Here is a 19,683-nt window from a genome sequence, read left to right as displayed (position 1 = left end):
CTTAATGACTATAAAGCAAGAGCATCGCTGGAAAGACAAGGAGTTCAAATATTGGCTTCCATGACTAAGAGTTTATTTCCATATTGACCTTGAATCTCCTTATCTTAAAACTGTCATTCATGACTTTCAGCCTACGGAATGTTGCAGTAAAGATTTTGAAACATATTCCACTGCCAGCAACCTAATTATTTCATTACTTGCAATTTGAATTCTGAGTCCTAATGACTCTTACTTTGTCTCAGTGTTATTATTCTAGAATTTTACAGTAAAGCGGAAAAGAAGATTGAGAAAGGGCCCTCCTCCTCTTCCTGGGATTCCATCTGTCATTTCTTATGTCATAAGGAACACAGTGTATTTAAATACAAACCAGTGGAGCTTCTTTCTGACTGACATTGAAAGATGCACCTAGGAAACTTTTTCCCATAAGCTTTAAGTATTCCCCAAATGCAAGTTTCAGAAACCCAAGCTCTCTTGCAGGAACCTCCTCCCACAAGTCCTGCAGAAGGTCTCACCCATCCCCCCCTATTCCCCACACTCAGCCTTTGCAAGGGTCCTACCCCAACCCTGTTGTCAGCTTCCCACACAAATATCCTCGTATCCCCTCAGCACACACACACCTCAGGGAGTACCAGAAAGCACAAAACTGAGATCCAAGCCCTACTGCAACATTGAGGAGGGAGCATTTGCCTTGGTTTCTTCTGTCGCTGCTTCAAGAAACAAAGTCAGAGCCACCTTTCGTATTCACATACTTGTGATCCCAACCTCTAGTTTTGCTGCCAGATACAAAGAAAAGCTCCCTCACATTCCCTACTTCTGATATTGACAAAACAACAGTAAGCTGGAAGAAGAGTTAGGTGCACGCACGTATTCCATCTGCAAACTTCAACAAGCAATTTGCCAAACACTAAATAGCTGCAGACATTTCTCCAAGGGCATCTGTGCCTAACACAGGACAAAACTATGCACGGGGAGAAGACACAGCAGTTGGGCTAATTAAAGGAGATAGCAGTAATCCATAACAAGGACGCAGCAATCACTACAATTCAGATAGCAAACAAAACTACCGAAAACTTGCATTGCATAGGAAAAAAAGCAAGGTTGCTAACAGATTCCTGGATATTTAGTGGGCCCCCAGCTGAATACTGTGCTAATACGCCTATTCAGGATCAAACCTTCCCAGACCACCCTCAATACTTGGAGATGCTTAAGAAAGGCAGAAGCAAGAAAAGAAATTCAGCAGCACTCCTCCTGCAATCACACATGGTCAGGCCAGCAACGCTCCAAAAATCCACGTTGTGTTCCACATTGAACACAAACAGTGACAAATAAAGCTACAGTCTCAAAACCTGCCTATAAGAGAAAGTGTGAAACATTTACTGAAGAGCTGGGAATGAATGAAAAGCTGCCACCTACCTCGTCTCAGTCCCATGTAAGAAGATTGCCAGCAGCTCTCCTACTTATCAGATCCCAAACAGTTGCAAGCTATTGAGTCAGAAAAGTGGGAAGTCCCCCATGACTGACATACATGTGGTCTGAAAGAGACCAACCCAGTGCTTCTCTTGCTCCTATAACATGGAATCGACATTTATGGCTAAAACCCCAATCAAAAGAAGTTATTACATAACATCTGATGAATAATAACTAAAATAACTCATCTATAAGGGTGTTGGTTGTTTTGTTTGTTGTTTTGTGGCTTTTTGTGGTTGCTGTTAAAAACATGAGGAACGATTCTCATCTTGGAGCAAGTTCCTTTTCTGATGCAATGGCCTGCAATGGTGAGATCCTATGAAGTCCCTTTCTTAGCTCTCAATCTATTACAGCTTTAAGTACACTGACAGTAGTACCTGCAATACATATCCCCAAACACTGAGCAGAACCACCTTATCAATGGGCAATGTGCGACTGTGTGACAAGAGGTGGCAGTGGTAGAGAGAAAACTACCACTCCACACACGAACTGAAAGAGTGGAGCAATGGGATTAATCAGCAGAACGCAAAGGAGCTGAGCTGCCCTCATTTGCATCAATCTGACTCTACTGAAATTAGTTAAATGAAACTTCAAAAAGGGAAACAGGAGAATTCAGTTGAAAAGCCTTTTAACAGCCAGTGATCCAACACCGAGCTATGCAAACAAAGCTAAGGAGGTAACACTGTCCTGCCAAAGCATGAGCATACACAGACACCTAAAGTGCTTGTCCAGAGTGCTTGAGAAGCCACTGCACCGATGAACACAAACGTAACTACTACAGCTCACCTGTGCTTTAGAACTGAGATTCTAAGTAAAAAATATACTAAAAGATTTTAATTAGGGTTGGTCTAAAGATCTTTCTGTAAAGTTCAAATGCCAGAAAACGGCGTCTAATTAAAAAGGCTAAAAACAAATAAAGCATTTGTGTGCATGGGGCAGAAGAGACAAAAATCGACGCAGCAAGAAAGTTGCATCACTGCTGCAAGCTCACTGCCCACATTCCTGCATAACCACCGGACTCAATTTTGCTGAGGCAACTTTGGAGATGTTTCATCATTTACATGGCACCAGCTCTTCCAGCCAGCCTCAAAGAACATTGCTGTCATTAAGTCATCTTTTGCTTAGAAAGAAAACAAACCCAGCTTCAAAAAGACCGAAAGAAGCTGAACCATCTGTTTCCAGCCATTTAGTTTTGCATTAGTTCTGGAGCAAATAAAGCACTCTATAGCCATCCTCTCTGTAAATATGGGTTCTAAGTCCAGTAATAGAGACGCATTTCTAAATACAAGCTTATTCCAAAATCAGCGAGTTACAAAGGCTGAATGGCACACTTGTAACTGTTTTACTCACAGGTGTTAAGGTAAATAGGCATTCTCTCCTCAGCAAACATTTCTCAGAGGAACGGGCTGAAAACCCTGCGCGACACAGAAAGCTTTGGAAGTGATTATTTAATTGTTCAAAACCACACACCACACATAAGTGGGTTATGAAACTGAAAATACAAGGATTCGCTAGCTCAGCAATGTTAGCGAAAGCAAGAAAACAAAGTTAGGGCTGTTTTCTTATTCCTACCCGTTGATGAATGGATGAATACCACCAAGTGGAAAGCTGGGATACAACAAACTGGGCAGGGGGAAGGGGTGCAGCAAGTGAGAGAGCACCCACACACAGATCAGTGACACGAGCCAACACTGCAGTATCAGATCCAATATAATAGGAAATGATTGCAGCTGGGGACAGCAAGCCCAAGTCAAGTCAGCAGAACTATACGTGATGCAAACAGCACCTTCCTCATTTCCCTGGTGGGATGAAGGAAGCTGGTGATGCTACCTAATTATATGACACAGCAGGAAGCAAAGCCTGACCAAGAGGGCAATTGTTTTTTGGTCAGGCTCTGAAGATGATGATTCTGTTTTATAACATTAAAGGCTCGTGCCTTCTCTCTCAAGTTTGACTGTGGAAAAAGAAGAGTGGATTAACTATCAGCTACACCAAACCTTCAGAAAAAAACAGAAAATAGAAGGCATAGAAAACTCTTAATCACAACAGATGATAGGAAACAGAAAGCCACAACAGAAAGGCTCTTCCAACAGGACAAAACAAAAAAGCTCACCACAACCTACAATTCCCACTTAAAGATAGAGCAAAACTTTAAGATAAAATGTTTCTTCGAGATATCATGCACTTAGCAGCACAGCACTCTGGGAGAAGACAGTGCTTCAAGGTTCAGTTTAGGTGCTCAGCTCAAAGGAGAGGATGGTTAAAAGCACAGGATATGGAGCACTAAGTAAAGAAGTAACATTTGGTCTTCCCTGAATTACATCCTTGAGGCTTTGCTGGTTTACAAAAGTACACAGGCTACAAGAATTGCCTCCAAACCCTCTGCTTCATAGCTTCTGTATCCTACATATTTCTCATCATCGAGAAAAGAAAACAACAACAAAAATACCATTTAGAGCCCACTGTGAAATACACTTCAGACTGTTTAGAATTCTGAGAAGCAAAGGATATGCTCCTACATTACCTAGAACTCGACACTTCATGTATGTCTGCAGGAATATATTGCAGTGTTAAGATAGCACACTCATCCACATCTCCGGACTATTGTAAAGCACACAATCATAGAATAGAGTTAGACAGAGTTGGAAGGGATCTTTAAAGGTCACCTAGTCCAACTCCCCTGCAATGAACAGGGACATCTGTAGCTACATCAGGTTGCCCAGGGCCTGATCCAGCCTCAATCTGAAAGCCTCCAGGGACGGGGTATCCATCACATCTCTGGGGAACCTGTAAACGACCTCACTGTAAAAGACATATAGATATTATATATATATAATATATATATATATGCATAAATATTTGATGCATGAGGAGAATAAGTAACCAGTGCTACAAGCAGTAGGATCATCAAAACACACATCTTTGTGAGATACCAGCTGCTTCCAGACCAGAACCCCCACCAGGCTGCACTGTATTTACTTGCTGAAGTAAATCAAACGCAGTGACTGGATTAACTGCATGTATACACAACCTGTGTGCACAATTATTACTTCCAGCAGGTCCAAGGGACTATTTTTATTATTACTCTTTTCAGCAAGAGAAAAGGAATATTATGCAAGTATTAAAAGTAACTAAATGAACTAGAAGTTTTATCCAGAACTGCAATGCTGAAAAGGCAAACAGCACTGCAAACATCTGCAGATCCTTATGGTCTTCCTATAGGCCCAAACTTGATGCTCTGATTTACAGAAATCCAATAACACGAATAAAATTAGCTTTCTTAAAAATGTGAAATACTTCTGATAAAAAACATGGCTTTTTTGGACACATACGTATATTTGCACAGAACAGGCCAATACATTTCTCAAACTAAGAAACTATTATATAATAAAAGCATTATTATACTTTATCTGCCAGTACAAAATGCTAGCAGCCTCCAGATGAGATTTGTGACAGCAAATTCAAGTGTTTCTCAGCTGCTCTCCTTACTGAAACTGCACAAGGCTTCATTGTGGGGCTATTCCTGAGAAGCAGATAGAGACAGAGATTGTCCACTTTCTAGAATACACAACGTTTCTAAACTACAAGTGTTTGTGGGCTGCACAGCCTTCGCTGAACTTCCCAAGGCAACGCTCAGAAGATTTCATTTAAAAGACCAAACTACAATTAACAGACAGCGCCAGCAACTGAATTTGTAGAACAGGAAGCAATATATAGCATAGGCAGCCACACTGTCTTATTTTAGCAGCAGTGCTCATTCTTGGCTGCAGAATCACTGCCGTCACCTGTACGCTCTAAAGCAATAGGCATGAATGATCAGAGAGGTATGCCCCAGCAGCAGCGCACAGTATCAAAGGGCACAAGAACAAACACACTTAAAGATTACATACAGGAAGCTAAAGGAGACTGCTTAGAGGAGAAGAAAGAAAACGAAGCTGGGAGATGATGGAAAAAAGGGAAAAATAAAACAAGTAAAGCTAAGACTGTAAAGATTCAGATTTCAGGCAGGAAATTATTTCAACTTGCTGCACACAGCACTTCCACTTGGAAATCTACAGCAGTCTGAGGTTTGAATTCAAAGCACAGAGTTCTGTAGCTTTCAACAGCCTTTCTTCCCACACATTTTAAAAGCCTTCTATACAAAACTCACAGAAACAGCAGGGGAGAGCCTTCTGCCATTACAGCTCTACCCAAGAACCAGCTCATACACAGCGCATCACTCCTAGGAGCCAGATTACACATCAAAACACCTACTCTTCCACTAGCAACGTCTGGAAGTTCTGATGTCTTGTATTTTTATTGACAGCTTTGCTATGAAGATTCCTTTGAAAATGAGCAATCAACACAATTGTGAGAGGAATCCATCAAAGCAACTTCCACACAGCTTAGGTGCTAATTACAACCCACGATGCTCCTCACCTTTACAAAGCACCTCTCAAACACGCCATCTGACCACCCACGTATGTTCTTCATGGACATACGCACAAAAATCAGAAGGCAGGAGCCAGTAAATTCCCCAGGAGCATTACAGAGGTGCTGGCAGAGTAGGAGCAGATTAGAAGGTATATTTGGTTCAGATAGGGACGAGTATACACAGCAGACAGTGATCCCACATTCCCATTCCTTCCTTGCTCACCACAGCTATCACAACCCTCAGAGTCTCAGCTTTGAGTACTTCAAGCCTGCTCCCATGCCAGAGTTCTTAGTCAGCCTCATTTACCTGGATGTACATACTACCAATCAGCATGCAATCTACTATGCTCAGTACTAATACACTAAGGGAAAACTACACAGCAGAAGTCAAAAGACAGGGATGAAAGGAGAAAAGAGAAAAGCAGAGTAAAGATGACTTGTACCTTCTGCAACTTGTCTCAGCAAGTCAGCAGAAAAATCTCCTTTTCTTTACATCAATGCTCAAAGCAATATTCACAACACCAACATACCACCTGCATATTCCCATTTACTCCCTCGCATTGCAAGTTGTGCCCATGAGCTTTGGCATGCTTTCAGAAAGGCAGCCAAAAAAGGACGTAAGGAACCATCTAAAATGCAGTTACTGAGGCAAAAAGAGGGGAAAAGAAAGAAATGAATAACTTGTCACAGCACAAAATTGAACATGTGGGAAACAAAACTGACCGGAAGCCTTTGGGTTAGTTAGTCCTCTCCCATTTCATTGGAACAGAAGGCAGATTGACCAGGGGTGCTGAAGTCTATCTTGAAGCTACAGATGCAAATACATGATCCCTCCCCTGGATGGAACTCACGGCCTACAGAGTATCAGCCAGAACCAGCCCCATCAGATGAAGGGGTACTTCTGCAGATAGAGCCCGCCTAAAAACATTGCTGGCTTTCCAAGTCCAACTTCACTCCCATCCCCTGAAACTCTTGGCAATAAGATATACCCCCTCTCAACTATTCTGTCCTCAAACACACATCTGTTTGAACTCATCCTCTAGTTTAACCCTCCTGCTACAACATAGCTGTAGCCCAGTAACACCTTCTGCACCTGCTAGAAGTTCCAAAGCTTTTGTGCTGCATCTGCAAGGCCTTAGGACTAAAGTTTGTCATGCTTTCTTTGGCTGAACTTCTCCTGACCTGCCTATAACTGTCACTGGATTTAGCTGTGACAGCAAATTCTCTAAGTGACCAGGTGTCTATTCCTAACTGGGCTTCACTTTTGTTTACCCTGGCATGCTGTAATCATGGTTTCATACAGATAGCAGTAACAAGCAGTTAAAGAATAAGGGATTTACAGCTCTAACACAATGTTGCAGAGCAGAAAAATATAGGTCTGGTATGAAAGCTGAGGCAATGGGAGGTGGAGATGCAGGATGCTGCAGAGAAAAGGACAATCGTGGGACACAAACAGATGTCGGGCACAGAGAATCCCAAGTCAGTCCTAAAAGAAAAATAAAAGAGGATGAAACCATCAACGCACATGATCACACTGCTCCTCACAAAGGACATCTGATGCTGACTACTCACCATAAGAGCTCGCTATCCTCAGGATGAAACCACTGACTTGCAGCAGCAGCGAGATAATAAGCACAACTAATTTACAATTAGATTTGAATTAATAGCCATTCGGTTTAAAATTTCAGCTAATCTAACAGCAAAGTTCTGGCTTCTCACTTAAGGCACGCTTCCTTCTTTCAGCCCCAGATGAGAACAAGATACCTGGTAAGCACCATGACTCTCAAGTTGCCCTCCAGGCCTCCCCTCCCTCCTACCACCACTATGGCTGAAAGGACTCAAGACAGCAGCACCTCAGCACCCAAAGGTTCCTGCATGATTCTGACATCTAACACAGCAGGTACAGAGAGCACTGGATCTGCCTTCCTGAAGAGCATAAAACTCCAACCCCTCCTTCTTCCTCCTCAAGCGACACTTGACTCATCCCTTTGCCAGAGCTGTTCCTGAGACACACCTGTGAAACACAGCCCCAAGAAACAAGCTGTAATAGCAGACACTACAAAGCAGCATGCATGGTATGGCAAAAGCCATAAGATGAAAACAGTCAGCCAAATCAGTCTTTGCTAGCGAAACACTTAGTATCCAGAAAGTACCAGAAAACATGAAGTGGTTTAAGCCTTAGACTAATAGATCATAAAATCATGGATTTACAGAATGACTTGGGGGGAAAGAGGGTCTCAAAAACTATTCAATTCCAACCTCCTGTTGTGAGCGGGGTTGGCACACACCAGATCAGGTTAAGAATCTGCAATAACTAATATCTTAATGCAATACACACGTAGGTAGAGAAAAAGGAGTTAAGAGCACAGATTATTAATGTAAAAACAGGCACCCATCTTAGAAAAGATGACTGTCATTAAATGACAGTTTGTGAAATAGATTCCATGGTGGTACTCCCATGAAAAGACACATTTAATGGATACTTTAGGCCTGGGTTGAAAAAGACCACAATGAACAGGGTCACCAGCCACCAGTCCAGGCTGCCCAGAGCCACATCATCCAGCCTGACCTTAAACACCTTCATAGATGGCGCATCCACAACCTCCTTGGGAAACCTGTTCCAGTGTGTCACCACCCTCTGAGTGAAAAACTGCTTCCAGATATCTAACCCAAATTTCCCCTTCTTAATTTAAACCATTCCCCCTTGCCCTATCACTATCCACCTTTATACAGAAAACAGCTTTCATTTTAATTCTGTCAGCATTAACTAGAAGCACACTCCAAACTGCCTGTCAACGTTTTTATTACTACTTTATAGTGACAAGTAACAGCACGCTCTCTCCTGCTGAAAAACACATACCTGACGTTATTCGCTCAGCGTTCCATATGGTTCACGATGACTGCCGTTACGAGAGCCCCTCATGGCCGGAGCCCACAGCTGGGGCAGTGTTCGCACTGACCCACACGTCAGCACCGCACGGAGCCCACTGACTCCCTCAGCCGGGCCCAGGCGCTATTTTAAGCCGGCGACCGAGAGCCGGCCCGCCCCGACTCCGCCACCCGGGCCCAGCGAGGCCTCGAACCCCAGCAAGGCCTGACTCAGCGCCGCCACACCGGCATTCGCTACCGCTGTCACCCTCACCGGAGAGAGATCGCGCAGCCCAACACCCTCCCACCCTACCTGTCCTCGCTCTTGTTCTTCTGTTTCTTGCCCATAGCGGCGACCTCCCAGCCCGTCGCCCGCCTCAGCGCTGCCCAGCCGCCCGCAGCCGCGCGCAGCCCCGTGCATACGGCGAGCCGCCCGCCCCGCCCCCTCCGCGCCGTCCCGGCCTGCCCCGCGCCGGCACGGCCAGAGCGGCGGCGAGCCCAGCGCCCAGAGCGCCCCCTGGCGGCCGGAGGGCAGAGCGCGGCGCCTCCTGCCGCCAACCCCGTACCGCAGGCGGGCGCTGCGCCGCGCTCCGAGCGTTATCTCTCCGCCCCAGCTGCAGCGGAGCCGCGTAGCTCAGCGAGGCGCGGCCGGACTTCCAGGAAACAAGAAGAGCACAACGCTTTTGTTTTCAAGTACGCTTTAATAGCCCAGCAACCGCACCCGCGGATCTTCTTCTCCCGCGCTGTTCACGCACGGTCTCCTGAGCGGGGCTGCCAAAGCCACAACTCACGCTCCCGGAGCTGCCCCCGGAGCCGTTACACCGCCCGCCACCGACGGCCACCGCGGGGATCGCGCCCACTACTGCCCGCTGCCGCCACCCGCACGGCGCACGCGCCGTCGTTACTGTCGCTTCCGTGTCCGCCTTTCTGACCAATGAGCGTGCGGAAAGGCGGCTTGCTCCGCCCCCTGTCGCGAGACTGTGCCGGAGCGTGACGGGGCGGGGCGGCAGTGTGGGGAGGGGAGCGGCGGCGGCGGAGCGGGTGAGTGGCGGTGGTGTTATGTGCGGGCCGCGGGGACGTGGCGGCCCTCGGGTGGTTAAGGCGGCCGGTGGGGCCATCGCTGAGCTCATCGGGAGCTGCGTGGGAGCGGGCAGCCTCCGTTTGTCAGGGGAGCCGCGCCCCCAGGCAGGTGGGCGGGCAGTCGTTGTTGGGAGCGGCTGCGCGGGTGCCTCCCGGCCCGGCGGGGCCGTAGCTTTATCCGGGTGCTCTCCTGTGTTGCAGCTTCTGCCGTAGGAACGCTTGTTTGGGCCTGCGGGGAGGCCGGGTTGTGGTGGAGAGCGGAAGGGCTGACTTACCGCCTTCCTGTTTCTTCAGAAGCCAAAGCGGCGGCGTTGCAGCGGCACAGGACTCGCCTCCGCCCCGCTCGTGAAGATCTCTCTCCGCCCTGTGCCGGTGAGCTCCTTCCCTGCCCTCCAAATGCTTACGGGAGATAGAGAAGATAGAGAACAAACGCTAACAAAGGCTCGAGGCCGAGTGCTGCAGAGCGACGAGGCTGTGCCCCGTGCCATGTGTAGGACGTGGCATCCATGCAACAGTGCTGATGGTGCATTACACTTGGAGTACTGCCACCGCGTTGGTGCTTTGCCCATGGTTGCTTAAAACGTGTTCTTGCCTCTATGTGCAAGGTGTTCTGGAAGCCAGCGGTGCTGGTAGGCTGGCTGTGCAAAATCTGAGCCAACAGAACTCTGCAACTTGGATCTAACACACCAAATCATCACCTGCGCTTAAAGAATCCAATTTGAGTGACTTTGTTTTGTGTCTGTGTTTCTCTTTTTGAATAGTGCCATTCATTACAGCAATGGTTTTTTATTGCATAAGGTGGAAGTTTTGTGAGGCGAAAACCAGTTGATGTACTCTAGTCTTAATACTTTCTGCCCTTTGAAATGTTAAGAGAGGAGAAATCTTATGGAAAATGATTTTACCTGTGTTTCTTCGTGCAGCAATTAGGTAGTGGTTATTGAGGTTTCTTAAACCCTTTCCCTGACTGCTATGAGGTGATGCGTGCAATAACAGCTACCTTTTATTAATTGAAGCGCTGTATTGACCTAAAGCAATTGCAGTTGCGTGCTTCCCCTTTTGGCTAAGGGGGGAGGGATGGTAACTCATGTTTAAATATGTTAATATGCATCAAGTACTTAAAGTAATTGCTTTTAGGCTACTGAAAGCTTACACTGAACACTGCTTAGACTTATTCTGAGACATCTTATATGTCTTCCTAGCAAGTTGGAGCTTTCTGATTGCATCTTCTAGTTTCAGGATGTTAGTTAAAGGCACGTGGACCTGGTTCAGGATGATGGTTACCTTGGAGCTGATTGATTTTACTGCTTCATTTTCATTTTCCTGTGTACCGTCAAAAGTGCCATGGTCTGGCGTGACAATAATAGGACTTGACTGGAATCTTTGTTGCTATTCGTGTTCATTGATGCAATGTAGAAAATAACTGTGTACCCTGCCTTTAAACAGAGTAACATTTTGTTTCTGTAAGGTATAAATTGCAAGCTATAGAGATAAGGCTTTTAACTGAAAGTGCTCACGCCATGTATCTATTTCCACAGCTCTGAGGAGATCGCTTTATACTTCAAGATGGCTGCTGATACATCTGTTGAAATACTTCAGAAAGTTCTGGAGAATGAAATACTTCAGACTGCCAAGGTAGTGGAAGAACATCTGGATGCTGAAATGCAGAAGCTCGACCAAATGGATGAAGATGAGTTGGAACTCCTGAAGCAAAGGAGACTTGAAGCACTGAAAAAGGCCCAGCAGCAGAAACAAGTAATGCAGTAATACTAATGCAGGCTTTTGATTTGTACAGTAAAACAGGTTTCTTGGAAATCCTACAAAAATTGTATGTGTGAACTAAGTGGGTTTCTTCTCTGTTTTCTGCATTTAGTAATTTGAAGTTATTTAGGAAAGCATCTGTCCACACATGGTGTGATTTGTGAGATTCAGAGACAGAAAAGAATCTCTGTGATTGTCTGACAGGAAAAACTGGGGGAGGAGTTTAGTACAAAGATTTCAGTGTGTCATTATTCAGTGAATGTTGCTGTCTGAAAGCTCAGCTATGCAGACAACCTAACCATGAGCCTTTCAGGTTTCTCATGTTTCCAGATTCTGGAGAATTTTAGTCAGGGCCTGTAAGTGGTGCTTGCACTTTGCTAAGGTATTTTGTAGGAGAATGATGTGGAGTCTGTCCATGTTCTGAGGTGGAATTAGTTGTCATGTTTCTTCTAATCTAATGAAATGTTGGCTGTGTATGACTTTTTCGTATCACAGGAAGAAATTCTGCTTTGTTTCCTAGCATTTTTGTGCTAAACTGTGGTCTTCGTGCTCCCCCAGAATTGTCTTCAGCGTAGTTCTTCCTGAAATCACAAAGTTTTAGTAGTGTATTCTCTATGGTTACCACTTCTAGCGCTGGCATGTTCTCCAGTAGCATGTAGAGTGGGGACTGAAGTGTGTGAAGGGGGTCTTGAAGTTGAGAAGACCGCAGGGTGAGGAGGGAGATGCAAGGATCCCTAAGTCATCATTAGAGCAGCTGAGGAGGTGTGGGTAGGGTTGGGAGCAGCACCTTAGTCCCTGGTAACCCACAAAAGTAGGGCTCCAGTTCTGTCCCCCCCTTCACAACCAAAAAAAATACAAAGCTCTTACAGCTATGGACACCCATGACTAAGGCTTGTGAGGGGAAACCATACTGGCATCCTGCAGTGGACATCAAAAAGAAACAAAGCTGAGCACACGCAGTCCAGAAGATTCATGTAAAGTGTTGCTGGTAATGTTCTGATATAGATGGTGGCTGAACCAACAAGACGTGTTGCTGGACCTTCTGCTTACAAAGGTTTGCTTGGGGGTGTGAAGGCTGGAGATGACCCTGGCTGCAGTGACTATATAACATGGTGGAGTTCAGGATGTTGTGTGGAAGAAGCAGGGCAATAAGTAGAATTGCAGCCCTGGGCTTCAATGGTGTCCACTGGCTGAACAAGAGACAACAGGTGCAAACTGAAACACTGGAAGTTCCATATGAGCATAAGGAAAAACCTCTTCATTTGGAGGTGACAGAGCTTTGAAGAAAGCTACCCTAAGTGGTTGGGTTGTCTCCTTCTCTGGAGATATTCAAAGGATATCCTGGACACTTTGCAGTTAAACCTGCTTTAGTAGGGGGTTGGATTTATGGTTTCCGAAGGTCCCTTCCAACTTTTGTGTTTCTCTAACATATGGTGTGAGACCTGAATTCTAAATAGGGAAGCTATAGGTTTCTTAACTTACTCCTTGCAAACCTGACAAGAGAAATAGACTGGGGCAGGATAAAGGAGACTGGGTTGAGAGGAGATCCTTTGGCTGTGGTGATTGAAGCCATGTTTTCAATTGGGAATGCAGTAAAATGGTGAATGGTTGGAATGCTGGATGAGAGGCAGTGCTAATGGCTTTGATTCTCCACACGTGAAAGCAGAAAGTTATGCTATTTACTTAGCAGTTATATTCTGTTCCAGTGTTTGACTTTTTTTTTCCTTAAAGCCATGTCACTTGGGCATTCTAAGATATGGACATATGGAAGTTCACATGCAAAAATGTACTCCTATCAGTTGATCTCACATCACTGTTCTCTTGCATTTTCAAATGCAATTTGGAGTAGTTTACTACTGAGTAAGAAAGCAAGATGCCCCATGCTATTCTGGAAAAATAAGTCAGACCTTGATTTGCATCATGATAATTTCTTCATATGATTATACTTGTAGGTTGTTGGTTGTTTGCTTTTTGTTCTAGAGCCATAGGATGGTTTAGGTTGGAAGGAATCTTTGAAGTCCAAGCACCTTGCTGCAGGCAGGGACAACTCTCAGTAAATCAGGCTGCCCAAAGACCTATCCAGCCTTACCTTGCCCACTTCCCAGAGCAGCCTGTACCACTACCTCACCATTCTGACAGTGAAGAATTTGTTACTAGTGTGTTGTCATTAATTTTCACTGCCATGGAAGCTGGGTGTTTTATATTACTATTATTCTTTTTCTTTGTGCAAAAGTAATCTAGAGTAGACCAAGCTGTACGTTTATAGTTTTTAGTTTGGGGAATTTCTGCTTTGAACTGGTTTAATCTCACTGAGAGGCTGTGCTGCAGAAAAACTAAATCTATACTAATTCTTTCCTTTTGTTTTCCCTAAGGAGTGGCTTTCTAAAGGACATGGAGAATACAGAGAAATCCCAAGTGAGAGAGACTTTTTCCAAGAAGTCAAAGAAAGCAAAAATGTGGTTTGCCACTTCTATAGAGATACAACTTTCAGGTATGGTAAAAAACTGATGTTCGAAAAAAAACCCTTTTTACATTTGTTTACAAAAGCATTTCTAAAAAGTCTCTTAAGTAAATTCAGATTTTTAGAAGTATTCAGATTCCATGATTTTCCACGTTGTTTTTTCTAAGTGAGGTGGATGTGATTTGACCATGATTAATACCCTCTTACACATTTATATTGTAATCAAAGTACGTGAGACAGTGCTGCGGGCCATTGTTGATTTAGTTTAGGGGAACAGATCTCTACATTTAGTGACCACATAAGAGTAGCAACTTCTGAAAGATCACTTTCGATATTCCAGATGGAGATATTCTGGGAAGTTCTGATGAACAAAGTTAGAATATAAGCACGAACCTCTGTAGGCATCTTTAGAATTCAAGGTTTTGACTTTGAAAGGGTTTCTGGATACCAGTTACAGCTGTATTCTCTTTTGGCCTGTACCATAAACAGATGTACCTTCTTTTATTATTAAATTATGTCACTTCTTCAGATTGTGAGAGGCCTAGATCTGAGTAAATGTCCTGACTTGGAATGGTAACCTAAGAGATCTCCTACTGCTGTGGAGGAATTCCAGAAGTTCTGGGTTGTAAGCTGTTCCTAGATAGTTTGTCTCAGTGCCTTCTGTTAAAGTGCAATTGCGGATTACACTGCTTGTTGAAGGAGGAGCCAGTTGTCCTATCTCTTCCCCCAAATTACATTCTGTCTGATTTATGGAACATAAACTGGAACAGCTTCAGTATAAGAAATAGAAAAAAGGTCAAATCTGGATTATGCAGAGAGGTATTTGCATCTTAGGTTTTCTGAGTGAAACAGAGATGTAATAAAATAGAAAGGGTTTTTCTGAGTTTCTCATGTGACCCCCAACCTGCAGCGCTGTGTTCCCTGCACAAGAATGACATGAAGCTGTTGGAGTGGGTCCAGAGAGGGCTCCAAGGAAAATCAGAGGACAGAAGTATCTCTGATGTGAAGACAGGCTGTGAGAATTTGGGTTGTTCAGTCTGTAGAAGAGAAGGTTCTGGGGAGATCTTAGAGCAGGCTTCCAATACTTGAAGGGGGCCTACAGGAAAGATGAGGAAAAGCCATGGATGTCCCATCCCTGGAGGTGTTTGAGGGCTGAGTAGGTGTTGCTTTGGGCATTCTGTCCTAGTGGTAAGTGTCCATTCCCATAGCAAAGAGGTTGGAACTGGATGATCTCTGAGGTCTCTTCCAACCAAAACATTCTTAGTATCTGAAGCTGTTGTATTCAGCTAGCTTTTACTGAGCAAATAAAAAGAAACTGGAAAAATACCTGTGCAAATAAGTAGCTTAAAACTGGTGTGAATTATCTTGTTGTTGCTTGAGCCAATTAAATGTGTAGTCTCAGACAGGAAAAGGAACTTTGTCTGAAGTTCTTTGTAAAACATGTAATGCTGACAACCAGGTTTACCATCCACGTTATCAAGTTGCTTTCATCCTTGTCCACTCCAGCCTTTTGATCTTCTCAGACCTCTCCTTTAGTTAAGGATAATCACATCACAGATGTGTGCAGCTGAGCCAAACCACTCCAGGAAGAAAGTTCAGAGGGTGGAGGTTGCAAGTGGCAAGTCTGTATCTTTCTACCATCTCAACAGTATTTTGAGTAGAATTCTGTGCAAATACATTTTTTCTGTACAGTGAGTTACTGTATCTCAGTGTTGGAGGCTGTGACCCTTAGAAAGTTTATTACTGGGAAGTTTTGAGCACACAGGCAATGAAGCTCAAGCAGGAGTAACGCAAAGGTCTGGAGGAAGTTTCATCAATAAATACAGGTCTTCGGAAGTGAAAGAGGGTTTGGGGTATAATTAAAAAGAAACAATAGAAATGCATGATGTAATTGTGCAATAAGGGTGCTCCAGGGTATTGTTCTGTTGTCTGGCATCCCTTTGAACACAGCTTCTCTTGGAGCTAGGTTTTTGACTTTAAAGATGATGTCTGATTTTAAAGATGATGTTTGATTTTAAAGATGATGTCTAAAGAAGCAACGGTGGCGCACAGTGTTAGAACCGCCGCTTGCAACACTGGAGGCCCGGGTTCGAATCCCCCCTGTGGCGCAAGTGGTAGAACTGCTGCTCTGCTACACTAGAGGGCTCGAATCCCGGGAGTTGGACTCGATGATCTCTAAGGTCCCTTCCAACTTGCACGATACTATGATACTATGATACTATGAACATGATAGAAAGAGCTCTTTGCTGTTATTGTTCCTGTAAAGTATGTGTTTGTCACCTTGTTGATACTAATGTTTCATATGGGGCTTTTTTCCCCTACAGGTGCCAAATAATGGACAAGCATTTGACTGTATTGGCAAAAAAACACGTTGAGACAAAATTCTTGAAGTTAAATGCAGAAAAATCTCCTTTCTTGTGTGAGAGACTGCGCATCAAAGTAATTCCCACTGTAGCACTAATAAAAGATGGAAAAACACAAGACTATATTGTTGGCTTCACTGATCTCGGTAACACCGATGACTTCACTACAGAGACCTTAGAATGGAGATTAGGCTGTGCAGATATAATTAATTACAGGTAATTAAGAGTTTTGTGATTGCTTTTTTTTTAGATATAACGCAAGAATGTGCTTGCAGATAAGAATCTAAAAGTTTGTAACTTTAACTTATGCACTGCATGATTAAGGCACAAATGAGTTCAAGGTCGCCTAAGGAAGTTGTGGATGCCCCATCCCTGGAGGCATTCAAGGCCAGGCTGGATGTGGCTCTGGGCAGCCTGGTCTGGTGGTTGGCAACCCTGCCCGTAGCAGGGGGGTTGAAACTGGATGATCATGGTGGTCCTTTTCAACCCAGGCCATTCTGTGATTCTGTGGTATGATTTCACCTGTGTACTTTGGCAAAGGAAAGAAAGTGAATATCTTTGGCAACGTGCTTAGATCTCATAATGATCATTATGTATTCTTTTTGGTCCAGCAATAAAAATAAACACAGTTCTTGCTGTGAGGTATTGTAACATAAAGGAAAGCACAACAGTGACAGCAGGGCAGCAAGATCCCAGGCTGCACCAAGTGGGGATTCACTCAAATGCAGCAGCAGGCATAGAAACAAGGGAAAGAACCTGTTTAAATTCAGCACCCCTCCTGGTCACTCAGGCTTTCCATGCACATGAGCTCCCCTGGGTTGGCCCTGCCTTCCAACCAGGTGCTTAAGCACTGGTTCAAGCTGTGAATTAGCATTTCTGCTGCAGGTGTATAGAATAGCTTACCTGGTTGGCTTGTGTTAATATAATCCTTTCTAAATGAGCATATACACATTCTAGACAGCAGCACCCCTTTATGGGAGAAATAATTCAGTGGAGTTGTATCAAGATGTGCTGAATTGGCTGAATTTTAGTACATTGGCTTCACTTCATAGTTGTACTTTCTGCTTGACTCATAGTACAGTGTATTCTGCTTTTAGGAGAACATTTTGTTCATTTTTTTTTTCCACACTCTTAAGTTTGGTACCCTGGCTCTGCAAAGTGAGCCACTCTATCTGCATAGCCCAGGAGATCATTCCTGGACATGTCCATTTAAGTGTCCCACTCTCTCAGTCTGAAAACAGGTGTTTTTCATGGTTTGCTTTTTTTTCCTTCAGTATATGTGGGATGACAGATGGTGAAAGGATTTGCTGTATTTAGGAGGGAAACTGGTCACATTGATTTGAGTAAAATCTGGATTCAGATGGTGTATTGATTGATTACTGACATGTAATTAACTGGAAGTTGGTGAGCTTTGTATTTAGGCTCAGCAGCTTCAACATGTTATTTACAAAGCGTTAATGACACATTTTCAAACAGCCTTCTGTAGCTAATTCCAGAAAGTTCTAATTGCTCACATCCTAATGCTGACATGCAGACCTCTCACCCCACACACTGGTGAGAAGACCCCTACAGGCTCACGTGCATGCTGAGGTGTGGGCTCTTCCACAGCCTCCTAAGCTGTGCACAGTGTCAAATAAGGATATGCTCTGCTAGCAATTGCACAGTGGTGGCTTTAGGGAGCAGGGATTGTGTTTGCCTGATGTTTGTGATTTTCTTCTTCTGGAGGGACAGGTAAGTGGAGATGCTACTTTCTGCCTGCATAAACGGGGCTTTGATCAACACCTTCTCCCTTTTTTTTCTAGTGGAAACTTGATGGAGCCACCTTTTCAAAGCCAAAAGAAATTTGGGACAAGCTTTATGAAGTTGGATAAGAAGACCATCAGAGGGAAGAAATATGATTCAGATTCCGATGATGACTAGAACAACTAAATCTGTTTATAAATCATGTTTTGTTTATGCTTGGTACATTTTTAAGGATGATTTTTATAAATCTTATTGCTTTTCATTACATCTGCACATAACGCTCACTTTTCTATACAGTTTTATACAACTGGGTCATATCAGAAGAGAGCCTAAATATTATTTTTCTCTTTTGGAAGTCATTTGTAACTCAAAAATCAAAGTCCTAAGTCATGTGTTGCAAACAATGAACTTTGTCTAACTGTACGTTTATGAGATGTTGTGAAGTAACTGTTAGGAACGGCTGTACCGAGTCAGACCAAAGGTCCATCTGGCCCTATATCCAGCTCAGTGGCCCAAAGCAGATGCACGAGGAAGAGTAAAAGCAGGATAAGCAGATAGCGATGCTTCCCCAGGAAGTAGTTGGAGCAGTTTATGGCTTGGGGAACTCTGTCTGAAAGCGTTTGTCGGATAAAAAGAAAAACAATCTTTTTAATCCTCCTTACATCTTTCTAGCTTCCACTTCATTCGGCAAGGAGTTCACAATTTAACTGCGTTGTGTCAAGAATTACTTCTTATTTTCATTGAATTCAAGTTCCATTTTTTTTTAAATTATCTTCATTAAAGGAGACAAGAAGCAATTTGATTTTTCCCTGTCTGTTCATCTTCCAGTCCTCTTTAAACTTGCAACTATTTATTGTCAGTAAAGCACTACAAGTTATTAGTACAGGAGCTGAACATCTTAACAGAGGATCGCTTACCTCATGGTGCCATGTCACGACACTGCATAACTTAACCACGTTGCACTGTAGGTTGTCCAACAGGTTGGTATAATTACGTGGTTTTGAATGTGTGAATTTTTTAGCGGATGCTTTGTACAAGAGAGTAGGCTAGAGAAAAGAATTCAGGAGAAACCTCAATCTGTTTAGATATAGCGCAGCGTTCTGTGTACTGTTTCTTCAGTAATGGACTGAATTTTCAAGAGAGAGCGTCTTTGGAATGTGATGTAAATGTTCTGAGGAGGTGAAGAGTCGAATAGGTTTTTTTTCTTTCATTTTCAAAATCACGGTTTGCTGCGTGCTGCTCTTTCTGAGGTGGTACTTTGAACTGGCCCCCAAAACAATGAAGTGAGTCTAGTTAGTTCTTGCTGCCTTGTAGCGGAGAATGCCATTGGGCCAGCCCAGCAATATAACCCTGCAAGTAAGTTGAAACAATAATTATATTTTATTTCAGTTCATGTACATTGAAATAAAATTATTTTAATTCTAATGTTGACTTTTGCATTCTTTCCTAGAAGATGGTCCAGCTGCTCTGAGTTATTTTCTTCAGTGCTCCGTCAATGTTGCACGTGCTCTTGATAAATTTGTAGTGACC

At 43.8% G+C, this 19,683-nt stretch overlaps 3 protein-coding genes across 6 annotated transcripts in view; 1 reads left to right on the top strand and 2 right to left on the bottom strand.

Moving 5' to 3' along the window:
• EIF5B (eukaryotic translation initiation factor 5B) overlaps window positions 1-9,211 on the bottom strand; it is a 31,580-nt gene extending 22,369 nt beyond the window's left edge. The window contains exon 1 of the mRNA XM_072347010.1: window positions 9,062-9,211. Coding sequence (XP_072203111.1) covers window positions 9,062-9,096 — 35 coding nt within the window. The 5' untranslated portion in view covers window positions 9,097-9,211. The remainder of the gene's footprint in view (window positions 1-9,061) is intronic.
• A 284-nt stretch (window positions 9,212-9,495) lies between these two features.
• Window positions 9,496-18,347, top strand: TXNDC9 (thioredoxin domain containing 9). Of its 4 annotated transcripts, none has more exons than XM_072336538.1 (6): window positions 9,496-9,789; window positions 10,123-10,200; window positions 11,364-11,580; window positions 13,959-14,077; window positions 16,372-16,626; window positions 18,213-18,347. In XM_072336538.1, the coding sequence occupies exons 3-6, from the start codon at window positions 11,392-11,394 to the stop codon at window positions 18,328-18,330; spliced, it is 681 nt and encodes a 226-aa protein (XP_072192639.1). In that variant the 5' UTR covers window positions 9,496-9,789; window positions 10,123-10,200; window positions 11,364-11,391; the 3' UTR covers window positions 18,331-18,347. The 4 variants fall into 4 exon arrangements, with proteins under 4 accessions (XP_072192639.1, XP_072192631.1, XP_072192647.1 ...); XM_072336530.1 differs by having other exon boundaries at window positions 9,724-9,789; window positions 10,030-10,200; XM_072336546.1 differs by lacking the exon at window positions 9,496-9,789 and adding an exon at window positions 9,815-9,937 and having other exon boundaries at window positions 10,030-10,200.
• Window positions 18,323-19,683, bottom strand: part of MRPL30 (mitochondrial ribosomal protein L30) — a 33,364-nt gene continuing 32,003 nt past the window's right edge. Inside the window, exon 6 of the mRNA XM_072336587.1 lies at window positions 18,323-19,503. The gene's annotated coding sequence lies outside the window, so the exon portion shown is untranslated. The remainder of the gene's footprint in view (window positions 19,504-19,683) is intronic.

This window comes from Excalfactoria chinensis, chromosome 1, assembly GCF_039878825.1.
Source record: "Excalfactoria chinensis isolate bCotChi1 chromosome 1, bCotChi1.hap2, whole genome shotgun sequence".
Taxonomy (NCBI): domain Eukaryota; kingdom Metazoa; phylum Chordata; class Aves; order Galliformes; family Phasianidae; genus Excalfactoria; species Excalfactoria chinensis.
The sequence above is the reverse complement of the archived record's forward strand: the minus strand, read 5'-3'. Positions and strand labels throughout refer to the sequence as shown.